Genomic DNA, 15570 nt, shown 5'->3' with positions numbered 1-15570 from the left:
ACTCAAATTATACTCAGACTTCAAATTCATTAGTTGAAGAACTGCAGACAGGATAGTGTGACTCTCATAACTGTTCCAAAGTGGCTCATCAACATCTCTAAGTAAATCATAAAATCTATTAGCTGCATCATTTGGTGATTCTTCATCTACGACAGTTCTTACATCACTAAAACTTATAGCAGAACCTAGTTCTGTTCCTGCGACATCAAATATCAAATCCATATATAGATTATCGTGCACCACATTCACTTGTGCATCAAAATTGTTTCTAAATTCTTATCCATGAAACGTCCAATTCTGATAATCACTCACAAAACCCTTCCTGTATAGGTGATGTCTAACGACATGAGGTTCTACAAATCGATTATTCTTACAAATCTTGCAGGGACACCTAATCCGACCTGTGGGATCCAATGTACTGACACTTGACATTGCAAATTCAACAAAACTTTCAACACCATCCATATATTCATGCGATAACTCATTGTACACTATCATGCGGTACATCCATTCAGAGTTTGTAGTCATTTTCTTATGATGTTACGAATAATAACCAAATCAGTTAAAAGAGAACCATCAGAATGCTATGATGAAGAAAATATCAAATTTATCATGCAATATATGATGTTATACAATAACAAGAATTATGATGCATGCATTGATAACTTAATATTTTCATATGCAAACTATTAATGACACGATACAATCATTTAAAGCATTCTTTCATTATACAATTTCACATGAAAGCCATAATTAAATTGAAAGTAACTACATGCAAGCATGAATACAATTATATCAAACATTGCAATACATCGTAATCATTCATATCAAACAAATGACAAACATGTACATGTAACAAACACACTTCAATATTCCACTAACTACTACCATGCCTAGCATGAAATCCATACTCAAAAAATAAGAACACTTCTATATTCATACATTAAAATCATGCTCAGCATGATCTCCGAACTTCAACAAAGAAACCCTAAATATCAACAACTAAGTGAGTGTGTGAACAATAAAGTGTTAGATCTAATAAATTAAATAACATGTGATATGCTTGCATCACTTACTCACCACGTGTATTTACCCGATTTGCATTGTTTTTGTCACTTACTTACCACGGGTGGCTGAGCACAAGTGGGCTTCGTTAAGAAATATGCAAAAAACACTATTTTAAAATTAAGTCACCACCTGCCGAAAAAAAAAACTGAGGCAAATAAAAACATCTTGCATAAGCCTTAAGAAACCCAACACCCAATGACCTACCGAAACGCATGGGGTCGACCCCCTGCCGGAACGCAGGGGGTCGACCCCCTACCGGAACAGCGGGGGGTCGACCCCCTGACGGAACAACGGGGGTCGCCTCCCCTAACAGAACAACAAGGGGTCGACCTCCTGCCGGAATAGCAGATGCGCGACCCCCTGCCGAAACAGCGAGGGCTCGACCCCCCTGCCTGTTCCAACAGGGGGTTAACGCGGGGGGGGGGGGACCCCCTTAAGCTGAATACCTGTCTCCGGGCGACGACGAATGGCAGAGCCGGCAGACGGTGGGGCCATCGAACAGTGGGAGTGGGCGAACGACGGGAGTGTGAGAACGGCGGGAGTGGGAGCAGCGAAAGAAGAAAATGAAAAGAGGTCTGGGATTAGGTTTATGCGACAATTCACGACGGCTTAGCGCCAGATTAATTCTGTCACTAAGCCACCTTAAATCAAATTTACGAACATAGCGACGAAATTGTTTCCGTCGTTAATTAGCGACAAACAATATTTCATCGCAAACGACGTCGCTAAATGTTGCACCCGTTACGAAAAAATATTTTGTCGCCCCATCCATCACTAACTAGCGACGGAATATCTTCCGTCGTTATTTTCGTAAATTGCATTGATTATAGCGACTTATGGTTTTTGCTCGCTAATATGTCGCTAACTAGCGACGAAATTATTCCATCATGAAATTCCGTCGCTAACAACCTATTTTCTTGTAGTGTTTGCCCAGATGGTATACCTATCGAGGCTTGGAAATGCTTGGGAGAGAAAGGTTTAGAATGATTGACAAATCTTTTTAACAAGATTTGGCAGACAAATAAGATGCCTAATGAGTGGAGGAAGAGTACTTTGGTGCCTCTATATAAGAATAAGGGTGATATACAAGATTACACAAACTATCGTGGTATAAAACTCATGAGTCATACTATGAAACTTTGGGAGAGGGTGATTGAGTCTAGGTTGAGGAAGGTTGTCATGATATCGAAGAATCAATTTGGTTTTATGCCTGGAAGATCAACTATGAAAGCTATACATCTTCTTAGACAACTTATTGAAAGATACAGAGAGATGAACAAAGATTTGCACATGGTTTTTATTGATTTGGAGAAGGCATACGATAGAGTACCTAGGGACGTTCTCTGATGGACAATGATGAAGAAAGGTGTTTCTCTCAAGTACATTAGTATAATTAAAGATATGTATGAAGGAGTAGTAACCAATGTCCGTACTTGTGGAGGGGTGACAACCAATTTTCTGATAACAGTTGGGTTACATCAAGGATCTGCTTTAAGCCCTTTCCTATTTGCTATAGTGATGGATGAGCTTACGAGATCAATTCAAGAAAATGTACCGTGATGTATGTTGTTTGCTGATGATATTGTTTTGATTGATGAGTCTAGAGGTGGGGTTAATGCTAAGTTAGAAATATGGAGACATGCATTGGAAGCTAGAGGTTTTAAGTTGAGTAAGAGTAAGACTGAATATATGGAATGTCGGTTTAGTAAGCAACGAAGTAGTGATGGGAGTGTAGTGAAGCTTGGTGAACAAGAAATACCGGTGGATGATTATTTCAAATATTTGGGATCCATCATTCAAAAGTATGGAGAAATTGATGGAGATGCAAATCATAGGATAAAGGTTGGGTGGATGAAATGTAAATGTGCAACTGGAGTGTTGTGTGATCGTAGAATGCCATTGCGGTTGAAGGAAAAGTTTTATAGGACGACTATTAGGCCCGCTTTACTATATGGTACGGAATGTTGGACTACCAAAAGACATCATATTCAAAAAATGAGTGTAGCTGAGATGCAGATGCTTAGATAGATGTGTGAAAATACAATAAAAGATAAGATTCAGAACGAGGAGATACATAAGAAGGTAGGTGTTGCACCCATTGAAAATAAGATGAGAGAGAATCGTTTACGGTGGTTTGGACATATACGACAAAGGCCTAATGATGCTCCAGTTAGAATGATGGAGAAATGAGAAAATATATTAGTTAAAAGAGGTCGAGGTAGGCCTAAGAAGACTTAGATGAAAATGATAGGAAAGGATATGAATGTTTTGAACCTCACCGAGGAAATGACATTGGATAGAAATGATTGGAGAAGATGGATTCACGTGGAAGACTCAAAATGAATTTTTTTTTTGGTTCATATCCCGGACCCCAATTGTTTTGGGATGAAGGCGTAGTTGTTGTTGTCTTGGCTAAAAAATGACTCACTTTTTTCCATTGTATTTTTTCTTTTTCTTTTTTAATACCAAAAACTTGTTTTTGTTCATCCAAAGACTTCGTAACCCATGTCATTCAAACGGGGCCTCAGCCAAGCCACACTAGTACCCGAGCTCACGCAAGTAAACTAGAGTACAGCTGTACTACTTATCGAATCAAGCCACGTCGCACTTTGTAAAGCGTTCACTAACCAGCAGCGCGTCAACAAAATTACAGAAATACCACCACCCATCGTCATGGCGGTGCTCTCCCCCACCCCTCTCCGCTATTTGAACGCTTCCAGAAGGTTCCTCTCCACTTTCACGCTTCCACGACGCAGAAGGCTCTCCACCACGATGGCTTCTCTGCAGAAGAAGGTACGCTCTCTCACCCCCCCTTCCTCTCGATCCCAGAAAGAGTTATAACTCCTTCATTCGAGTCTCTGAATCGTTGTTTCCCCCCCTTCCTTTCCGGTTTCTGCGCGCTGGAAAACAAATGAGAAAAGGTGATGGTTCCGATCGCGAACGGAACGGAGGAGATGGAGGCAGTCATCATAATCGACGTTCTCCGGCGAGCGGGAGCCGACGTCGCCGTCGCCTCCGTCGAGAAGGAGCTTCGGGTCGAGGCGTCCAGAGGGGTGAAGCTCGTCGCCGATGCTCTCGTTCAGGATTACGCCGATACCACTTTCGATCTTATCGCTCTCCCGGTGAAGAGTTTCTTCCTCGTCGCGTTTCTTTCATTTCTTTCTCTTCTGTTGTTTTAGGGTTGAAGAGTTGCTCACTTGCTTGTGTTTTATCGATACGTGCAAAGGGATTGCGTCAATGCTACTGTGCTAGTGAATTTTATGGTTCGATTTCTCGTTGGTTCTGCATTTTATTGAAAATTGAGTACTGTTTTGTTCTAATTGTGGATGGGATGAGTGGTTTTGCTTTTTGTCGCTCATATTGGTCATATTATTTTGGAAGTATAACTAAGCTAGGCTCGGAATTATCGTTCATTTCTTTCTTTTCTTAATTTTTTAGAAACCATTTTCGTGAATGACTATTGAATGGAAATTGCTTTTTTTTGTTTTTGTTTTTTCGTAGTATTGGGTGCTTAGCCTGTTAGATGGCTCCTGTAAGGATCTCTCTCTCTCTCTCTCTCTCTGGATAGCTCGATACTTGATTATTGGTGTGCTTAATATGGTGCAAAGGAATCTCTCCGCTGTGAAAATCCTTTGGGTTATCTTTTCCCTCTTGCGAGAATTTTTTGTTGTCATTAGTTTGAGTGGTAATGCGGGGTCCCTCGTTGATGAAAACCATTGTTCTGCTCCTTCTAACTGAGCGAGGATCTTACACCTGACATAGTGAACATCCGAAACAATATGTCCTGGCCCTGGAAAGGGTCATTGGATTTTGGGTTCTTCTATTGAGATTGGAGAACTATCTTGGGATAGATTTCACTCATTTGAATTCTAACTTTTTTGGTATTCATTGAAGGGTGGGATGCCCGGTGCTGCTAATCTTCATGGATGCCAAGTCTTAGAGAACACTCTGAAGAGGCATGCTGCGGATGGACGGGTTTATGCTGCAATTTGTGCATCACCAGCGGTTGTGCTTGACAAATGGGGTTTGTTGAATGGGTTGAAGGTACGTTTCAACACATTGAAAGTAAATTTTCTTTGGCATTTCTGTTTAGTTGTGCAGTTGGTATGAAGATGAACTAGAAATAATTGCATTTTATGATCATATTAGAAGTATGTGGGACTTCCGTTAGTCTTACAGTTGGTATGAAGCTGACTAGAAGTAGTTTCATTTTATGATCGTATCAAGAATATGAGATCCTTTATTTCCTTTTTTCTTTCCTTGTATATGTATTTTTTATGGGTTCAATTTGATAGGCAACCTGCCATCCTGCATGGATGGAGAAGTTATCATCTGCCATACCAGTGGAATCAAGAGTTCAGCAAGATGGTCAAGTCGTAACCAGCCGTGGGCCTGGTACAACAATGGAGTTTGCGTTGGTTTTAGTTGAGCAGTTATATGGGAAAGAAAAACGGGGTGAAGTTGCTGGGCCTCTGGTGAGTGCTTGCTGTCTGCTTTTTTTTTATATATTTACACGGAGAAACCACTCCAGGATTAGAGACCTAGCCGCTCTAGCTTTGCCTGCTATACTTACGGTCTCTGTGTCAGTGTAAAATTCTGTGGGCTTACCCTTTGCCCCCAGAGAGTCGCCACACTTCAGCTTGCGCAAGGGGTGACACCCATGAGATTTGAACCTAGACCACCTGCCTAGTGGCCTAGGTCCCATCCCACTATGCCAAACCCCTTTGGAGCGCTTGCTGTCTGCTTATGCTTTTCTGTTTTTGAAGTTTCATTAGTTTTCAGCTTGTGATGCCACTTTTGCGTTGGAAGGCTTGGAGTCATAAGGTTTAAAACCAAATATTCATACTTAGGCTATTTTCTATTGCTCGAATTTATTTTCGTCACTATCTATACATATCGTATGAGCTATTTGAGTTATTAAAGGGTGCTGCAACCTGTTTGGAGCAAGCTCCATTGATGCATGATGGGAATCCATGTTCCCAATTGATTGAGCTGCTATTTTTTCCACAACTGCTTCTGCATGTCACTTTAAAGTAGCTTATACTAACCGATCAGTAGAGTTTGCTAGGATGATCTTCATTTTTAATTTCAATGGGAAAAGATGAGGCAGACTTGTTTACCATATCATGAATTCTATAGCTTTTCTTTCATATGCTTGATCCTTTTTAATGTCCATGGCACTTGTTTCTTTGATTTTATAAATTTAAAGGGCTTTTTCATTATAATACTAAAATATCCTTTTACACTAACCTGCAGCTCTTATATTCCAACCATAACAAGGAACGTACTTTACATGAGTTGAATTCCATTCACTGGTCAGCTAGCAATACTCCTCAGGTTTTCCTTTTATGCCTCTGTTTTATCTTAGTGTTTGATCCATGCCATTGTGTTTGTGTATCTGTTTAAAGTAATGGTTTCAGTTAGTTATTTAGCAAGTTATTTGAGGACTTTGGATGGACTTCTTGCAGATAGTTGTCTTTGTACAACTTCTGTGTAGTTGTTGAAGGTCTGAAGGCATTGTACATTCTCACCTTGATATGAACAAAATATAATAGTCCTTTGCTTACTATTTCGTAAGTGTGCCCTTTGAACAATTTCATTTTTTTGACCCATTGCATGGAACATGTTTTTAACTGGTGCCTGTAGGCATGATAGGGCAATTCTTCCCAACGTCACTCTAATTATATTCCATTACACTAGCATTTGTTGTTTTGTTTTCTCAGCTCTTATTAATCCTTCCATGGTTTATCCATTGATTATATATCAAACATAAAAGGTCTTTAACAATATATTAGTAGTTCTCGACCTCTTGCTATGTTTCATAATTTTTCTTCTAAACTTTTCTACAAAATAATACAACTGAGAGTCTAGAGTCTAGACTTTGTATCATAATGTGCACGGATGCATTTGCAGATCCATTATCCCATAATCTCTTTCTTTTCTTGGAAATGGGGTGGCCTTTATTGGTTGTTGGTGGGTGGTGAGGCTGCTGAGAGGGTGTTGGGATAGAAAAGATGAAAGAGCTGAAAATTATAGCCTAAAATGGTAAATATTTTTCAACAAATTTTAGTTTGAATGCAGGATTAGTCAGACTGTAACGGACTCTCTGTTGACATGTATATTTGAATGCATCCATAGAGGTGCCTGTACACTTTTTTCTTTTCTTTTGGGTTTTCTCTTTTTTAGTTAGGTAAAGAATTTCCTGTATAACAATTTTCAACCTCGTTAGGGAACTCAACTTCGTTTTGAGGATATGTAACTCAATGGATGATCAGAAATAGTTTAATCTAATGTTTATTCAAATGATGTCTCACTTTTTTTTCATTCATCTCTTTATCATGTAACTTTTGTGACTCAATGCACCTGTATGTGTGCTGAACCCATAGTCTATTTATTTTATTATCCTCCATGTTTAGTATTTAGTCTTCATATTTTCTGTATAAAACATTTAAAGGTTCTGTTTTATTTTATGTTTCTGCTTTGTTACAGATACTTGTACCAATAGCTAATGGCTCAGAGGAGATGGAAGCTGTAATCATCATTGACATTCTGCGAAGAGCCAAAGCAAATGTAATTGTGGCTTCTGTTGAAGACAAACTAGAAATTGTTGCTTCACGAAAGGTGAAACTAGTAGCTGATATGCTCCTTGAGGAGGCTGCTGAGCTGCCATATCATCTGATTGTGTTGCCGGTTAGTTGATGTGATTTAGTGGTCTAGATTTGTGCTTGATATTACTGGTGCATAGATGCTTGTCTTGCGAAAAGAAGTAAAAGAGAAAGTTTGCCCAAATGTTTAAATGCATAAAATATCTGAATCTGATATACTGCTTTGTTTTGAGATATTTCCAATTAGATTCTTCTCGCTTCCAGTGCTTTTCTTCTCTTGGAATTATTTATTGTCATTTTTGGTGAAGAGTTCCTGGGACTAACATGTGCTAGTGGTTCCAGGGTGGACTCCCAGGTGCTCAAACCTTTGCAAGTTCAGAAAAGCTGATAAACTTGATAAAAAAGCAGGCAGAATCTAACAAACTTTATGGAGCAATATGTGCATCCCCTGCATTAGTCTTGGAGCCTCATGGTTTACTCAAGGTATTACTGTTAAAATGAATGTAATCTTATTTGGGGACATTTTGAAAAGCAGTTAGTTGCTGAACATTTTTGGCCTTTTTTGTCAAGACAAAATATCCTGTTCTTTTTTGGTATTTCTGCATGCCATTCTATGTTTTACAGCATGCTTAATCTGTCTAGGCTTTTAATTTCCTGGGATTTAGCAGTTTTTACCTGAAAAGATGGCCATTATTTAATACCGGTGAACCATGGCACTATCAATATTTTTCTTATCCACTTGTCTTTATTATGACATTGCCTTGGTCAATAACAAGAGAGTACCCACTACCCAGTAAGTTATGGTGAGCATCGGGATGTCCAGAGGCCCCGGATGTCATGACTCATGAGTACTGTTCCCTCTGGGATCAAACCTGCAACCGGTATGGAGCAGCACTGTGGGGCTGGTCCATGCATGGGTTGACCACTATAGGGTGGGGCTGATTAGGGCTTGGTCCTGGTAGGTTTCTAATTTTAAAAAAGGAGAATGCCAACACCCGAGTTGTTTTAGTATTTTTTTTTATGTTGGGAGAAATACTAAGACATTTGGAGAATGAAAAAATATATAGATATTTGGTTGAAAATTTCGTGTCTTGGAGTGAGTTGAGATCATCTTTCACCATCACAGAAGATATCCCATATGCTTCTATTATCAGAGCTAAACTTTCAAAAGAAATAAGTTTGTTTCATTGTTTTGTTCATATATTTATGGCGCACATGTTAACTCGGTGTTTATTGATTTTGAAACAGGGAAAGAAAGCCACTGCGTATCCAGCCTTGTGCAACAAGCTTTCTGATCAAAGTGAAATTGAGAGCAGGGTGGTGATTGATGGTAATCTGATAACGAGCAGGGGTCCAGGCACAGCCATGGAATTTGCACTCCATATCGTGGAGAAGTTTTTTGGACGAGAAAAAGCATTAGATGTGGCTAATCCAATGGTCTTCACGTACCCTTAGAGGGAGAGTTGCTGCAGAGTGAGGTTAGGGAATTTAGTCCTTCATCATAGTTGCACCCACCTTAGGAATTTTATTTACTACTTAAAATGTCCGTTTTGGGTTGTTGCCGGCTATCCTTGTTTCTTCTCTGTCAATGTTTATGCCTTTCTGGTGTAAAAAGAAACCTAGCGTGTCTGTTTGTGTATGGCCTAGAGCCGTCTATGGACTGGTACACTCATCGAAGTTTAGGCATGTATATTCAGGAGTTGAATGAATTAAAAAAGAAACAATCAATATTTACTTCTCTTCGTGGCACCAGAACACAGGGAAAGCTGCTAGTGGATTGATATTGGCATCTCCATTATCCTGCTCTGGGTTGATTATGGATTCACTGCAGTAGTTTCTCAACTATTTTTTCTCTTCAAGGTTGGGGAAAGTTAGCGAGTTACTGTAGTTACTGTCCTGGTTGCTAAGAGACTCTTCAGTTTGTTAAGATTCTGAATTTGATTGCTGCGTATGATACGGCTTTGCTGTCGTTTCTGCTTGATTTTCTATTTGCAATTTGAAATGTGAAATAGATTCGTGCTTGGGCAGATCTCAACTGTGAATTGTACCATGCAACCTTTGTTGTTTAGGCTGGTGATGCGTGCTGATCCTCTCTCTTGATCTCTTGACTCTTAAGGCTCAGACCTAGGCCGTTTGATTAACTTATATTCCTGAGAATTTCAGCTGAATTATCTGAGGACTACATGAGCAAGTTATCTGCGTTTGTGCATGCTATGCCAACATGCATGTCGGGCAATGAACTGCTGAAAGGCATTACAGTTCCCAGAGTGGCACATGAGATGATGTTTCATGAAATACTTCCCCATGTGGGTTTGGGTATTTCCTGCATAGTTGAATTATGCAATCAATGCCCCATAAATGTTTTTAGCACATATACAATTATGGCAGATTCATCACCACAATTTTCCATCATGTCAGTGCCTTGATTACCTTTGACACTGCACGCAGGGATACCATTCTTACCTTCGCTTTCTAGAAGTTGCTGGCAACCAAAGGTTTCAATATGTTTGTTAAATGGTCATTTTTAGTAAATTGACATAGAAGTTTATGAAACCAATTTCAGAATCGACCCAATGGCGCAAGCGTCAAATGGTTCTTGAAAAAGAAAAGAAAACAAAAACTTACATACACACCCAATGGCGCTGGGTATCAGGTTGGGCTGCTTGTCAACCGCCTGTGGCCCGGCTTGGCTAGTTGCTGGCATCATCCCCTTCTGCGGTTGGGACACATGGGAGAATGATTCATACTGGATGTTGACTCCTATTCCCACCTCGAATGTACGGAGAGATCAGGCATACCCTGCGAGTGGTCACCTGTTGTCGCAAAGTAGTTTCTGGCGAAGCTTTGGAGAAGAGGGGTAGTCTTGTTTCTGGTCCAGGTTTTTGAGCCCCATACTGACCTAGACCACACTTAGGCCCAGGCCGTTGGTGGGCTACCTGCCTGTGGCCTGTTAACAGGCTGCATATTCCGGTCAAAATTAGAGTTTATTTGGCTGATTTGGCAGTTTTAATAGAGTAGGCAGCCTGCGGGGTGCCTATGGCTCGACTTGCCTGGGATGGGATGGGATGGGATTTGGGCGATCCAGCAAGGACTGAGCTTAGATCCAGTCTATACAGTGAACATGCTAATTTGACTGGGTTACTGCCTCTTGTTGGCCAGGTCAAAAGTGGGCCAGACGGGTTCATTGCCCAGACCTATGGACCACCTATTTATCCCTTTCAATTAATCATGGGTAATCACGTTTAGGCACCTAATCTATGGAAAATTTATGTTTAGCCACCACAATTTTCAAATGCTTAAGATAAATGCTACCTTTTAAAAAATAGCTCAAATGACTGCGTGATTCGGTCTTTATATCACTTAACCCTGGTTAACTTTTAAAAATGGCATATTTAATCTTTTCTTTTTTCTATTAGAGAGAAAGCTGAACTTAAATTCATTACATCAACAAACACCCAGGGTGACGAGAGGTTTACTAAATTATTAAATCACTTTTTGTAACATGGCGTTTTGTAGCTACAATTAGGGGGCAAATAACTAATTTTAGAAGAGTAGGTAGGGATGCAAATGGGTCGGATCCGGGATGGAGATTTTGCAATTTTTAGTGGTTCCAGATCTGATCGGATTCGAAATCCCATGTATTTAGTAGTTCCTGTGCCCACACAGGTGGGCACTAGACGCTTATATGTGATTAATCACCTCCAAAGTCGTATAGCATTGGATCTATGAATAGATTGGTAGCCCAAAGGAAGGAGCATGCACATCAGAGGAGGGAGGATCAGATGCAATGTGATTGCACACTTTTAGTGTGTCGCTGCACCTGATCTGACTCCATCATTTTTTGGACCCCACAACTGACCTATCTCCAAGATGGAGGGTAATCAGGTGCAGCGGCACACTAAAAGTGTGCAATCACATTGCACATGATTTTTTTTCACATTAGAAGCCCACCGAAAGCCTGACCCAATTCCTGTTGGGTTTGGGTGGGGCCTGGGTCTTATTGGGTTGATTCTCAAATGGGTTGGGTTGGGCTAGTCCGAGCTCCATCCGACTATAAATTTGCCCCTACCTAGGTCTAGACCTGTTTACTTGTTGGGCCGTGTTGGCCATGGAAAGCAGCCCGAAGCTGGTGCGCAAAGGAAATTGGGATCAGATGCAATCATATTGCACAAATGCAATGTGCCACTGCCAGTGCACCTGACCACCCTCCATCTGCTATTGGACAACCTGTCAGACGTGGGGCCTAACAGTAGATGTAAGATTATCAGGTGCAGCCGCGCATTGCTTTTATGCAATTAAGGCTGGGAAACAAGTCAAACCAAACTCGTTTAAACTCGTAAAATAGGCTCGGCAAGCTGAATATTAACAATAGTTACTTGGCTTGGCTTGACTCGCTTAAGTTCATTAGGTGGTAAAAAATATATCTTAAATATATTTTACTTGTATCTTTTTTATATTATTTCTTTCACTTTTAAGACAATGTATTTGTTTTTCTATAAACAACCCAGCCCAAACTCGGTTCATCTAACTCAGACAGATTATGGGCTCGAACTCAGCTTGGCTCGCCACTAAAATGAGCCAAGCTTGAACACTTGAAGCTCGTCTCTTTCAGCTCGTTTATAGGGATGGCACTGAACCGGGGCGGGGGATAAGGTTTCCACCCCTGCCCCGTCTCAAAAACTTAACCTTCATCCCCAGTCCATCCCCGTGGCGGGTGGGACTTTCGACCTCCACCCCCGCCCCGTCTCAACATAATTATCCCCATCACCATCCCCATCCCCATCCCCATCCCATCCCCACCCCGGCCCCGCCCCCGCCCCCACCAAAACACCATACCATACAGAAATCAAAACCCTAAAACCCCCTCAAAATAACCTGATTCCTCTCAAAACCTCGTTCCATACACCAAATCAGAAATTCACAAAACAAATAACCAAAAAATACACAGAATATATATAATAACAATCACAAAAAGAAGAAAAAGAAAAATCGTACCTGTAAAAGAAGTTCAAAACCTAGCTCGATCGGTCATCGTCGACGATGAAAACTCCACAAAGAAAAATGGAGGAAACTCCTTTTCCTCGGAAGAGGGGGCGATCCATCACGAGAAGCGAACAGCCTCTTTCTTTTTTTTTCGCAAATAGGAGAAGGCGAATGCGGCAAAGGGAGACTCACGTTCTCTCTCTCTCTCTCTGGGCGGTCAGTCAACGACTGTCTCCATTTTTTTATTAATACGATTTAGGGTTAGTTAGTATATATATAAGTGTGTTTTTTTTTGTAATTTTATTACTTAGGTTAGGGTATTTTAGTAATATTATTAATGGGGCGGAGCGGGGCGGAGCAGGGCTGAGGCGGGGCAGAGCAGGGCTGAGGCGGGGCGGCGGAAAGTGTAAGTCCATCCCCACCTTCATCCCCGTGCGGGGATGAATTTTAACCTTCATCCCCGCCTCCATCCCGGTTTCATGCCCTTCATCCCCGGTCCAAACGGGGCGAGGGGGCAGGGCCCCGTTTTCCCCCGGTCCACTGCCATCCCTACTCGTTTACCAGCTCTATGTGCAATGTGATTGCACGATTTTCACCCCTTTTTTTTTTTTTTGAGTCCCATTGAGCGCTAGAATTTTCATGAGAGAGAGAGAGAGAGAGAGAGAGAGAGAGAGAGAGAGAGAGAGAGAGAGAGAGAGAGTATAATTAAAGCCATCGATGTAGTGTTGCAGTTGACAAGAATTAAACAAGCGAAATCATTTGAAGGCAATCACCAAGAAGAATAGAGGCGATATTGCTAGATTTTGGTGCAATCGTAACGCCATACTAATTTGTTTGTGGAATTTTAGTTGAAATTTGGTTGAGATGGGTAGAGGCATGGTCAATGGGCAGCCAACCAATTACTGCCAACTTTTTGATCGACTCGTTTGCCCAAAAGATTCAAGTAATTGAAAAATCTGCAGACCTACTGCCTCATAAGTAGCATTAACAATTGGAAGAACAAAGATAGTTTTTCATCAATGACATTGACATAAACAACTCCAATGTCAATCAACCAAACTTGTTTCCATGATATTACTTTTATTGCATTAGGTCCTTTGCCTAATTTTCTGCAACACCAGCCAACAATATATTATGGGGGTGGCTTGTGATCGTCTGTCATGAGTAAAAAGCTCACGAGGAGCGTTCTTTTTTTCTTTTTTCTTTTTAAATGATAGTAAACCCTGGGTGAGTGTTAAGGATCCTAGATAGTAAACCCTGGGTGAGTGCCCTAGTCCGCGAAGAGCACGAACCCGGCAAGCCACCAAGAGAAAACCGATCCTGGACCAGATGGGGGTTCAACCATATATCTATCCAAAACAACCCTAACCAATTGAGGAGAGTCTGGATCAGGTGCAAGCACACATGCCACAAAATTTGTGCATTAAGCACCTGGTTGCCCTCCAGCAGGCCAGGTGCTTAATGCACAAATATTTGTACAATCATCTTGCACCTGATCTTTTCACAATTGTAGAGTGTTCTTTGCCAAGGTCAAAGAGTCTACTTCTAAGTGGACAGGGTACCTCAAAGTTACAAACTGGACACCTGCCAATTTGAGGTCGATAGTTGTTTCTCTTGGCCCAGACCCTAATATTCTATTAAAAATCAAGCATTCATTATTCATGAATTCATACCTAATAGTAATTAATATATATATATATATCTTAAAATTATAATTCAATATTTATCTTATTATAAAAAAATAAATCAAAACCCTAAAACGTACAAACATCATCAATAGATATGCTAATTGAGACAAACTTTCTCAATTTGAATTCTAGAAAACCAAATTAAATGCACCTCACTTTTCCAAATATAATGAAAATGCACTTGGGTAGAAGGCCTACATCTCATGTTACCTATCACTCACTTAGCAATAGACAAAATTGCCATTATTGGTGACATATTCGGGACATAGTGAATCAGAACCAAGTTCAAGAGGATGGACGCAGATCAAGCATATGCTAGTACAGTCACGGTCCAAACCCTTGATCCAACCCATGCATGTATGCTTCCAGTTAGATCTGCATCATTCTTAATCTAGTATGCTATGACCAACTCAGTCGGTAAACTGATCAAACATATTTTGGTCGGGTTTGGTTTGGACCCAGGTGAAACCATACCCAAACCTGATTTGATATGCTGGTACTAGGTCCGGAGCTGAGTCCAATCAAACCCACCATAAAAGAAACCGTACCCTAATCTTATAAGGATTACATTACATGAACCAGACTCGGACCATACCTGATAAAATAATATTTTTTTATCCTTTTTACATTAAATTTTTTTGAATCTTAGTAGAAACTTGGGTCGGGCCCAAGTCTGGTATGAATTTCACAAACTGTACCGGGCTCCATACGGGTTGGGTCTGGGTCAAACCCGCCCCCTGGACTCAACGTGGCTCCTCCACTCATGGCACAATATGAGTGCCGGTTTCAATTCTATGCCATATGACCTGATCCGCTTGCTGGGTTTTCTTTTCATTCAACTTTCAATCTGACTCAAGAACCAACTAAGCTGCACCCATTTACGTGACATGAATCCGACCTGAGGCTGACCCATTAACGCTCTAGCTACTCATGGCACAGCAGACACCCTTCTTCCCAACTCTAGAATTTGAGTTTTGAAGAGCCAAACGGTAGAATTGGTTGATCTATGCGCCCCAGCCACAAAGTTGACGGTTTAGATCTAGGCGGCACAGAAAGGTCGAGCCAGGATCAGGTGCCATCACATAACACACTCTGCACTTGGCTGCCGTTCATCCGTTTTTGGGCCCCACAACTGTCAGCCAAAGATGGAAGGCATCAGGTGCAGCGGCACACTTCAAAGTGTGCCATGTGATGGCACCTAATCCTGACTCCGGCAAGGTCTCTTA

The 15570-nt window shown here is 41.0% G+C and overlaps 1 protein-coding gene across 1 annotated transcript; it reads left to right on the top strand.

Annotated features, from left to right (window-relative positions):
* The first annotated feature begins 3706 nt into the window (after window positions 1–3706).
* Window positions 3707–9407, top strand: LOC149843623 (protein DJ-1 homolog B-like). The gene is made up of 8 exons (XM_090001883.1): window positions 3707–3861; window positions 3990–4190; window positions 4963–5112; window positions 5364–5543; window positions 6325–6405; window positions 7558–7758; window positions 8016–8156; window positions 8922–9407. The coding sequence occupies exons 1-8, from the start codon at window positions 3742–3744 to the stop codon at window positions 9126–9128; spliced, it is 1281 nt and encodes a 426-aa protein (XP_089858009.1). The 5' UTR covers window positions 3707–3741; the 3' UTR covers window positions 9129–9407.
* Window positions 9408–15570: the final 6163 nt, after the last annotated feature.

The sequence above is a fragment of the Nuphar pumila genome, chromosome 3 (genome assembly GCF_984573655.1).
Source record: "Nuphar pumila chromosome 3, dmNupPumi1.hap1.1, whole genome shotgun sequence".
Lineage (NCBI taxonomy): Eukaryota > Viridiplantae > Streptophyta > Magnoliopsida > Nymphaeales > Nymphaeaceae > Nuphar > Nuphar pumila.
Note: the sequence above shows the minus strand (reverse complement) of the source record. Positions and strands in the feature narration are given on the sequence as shown.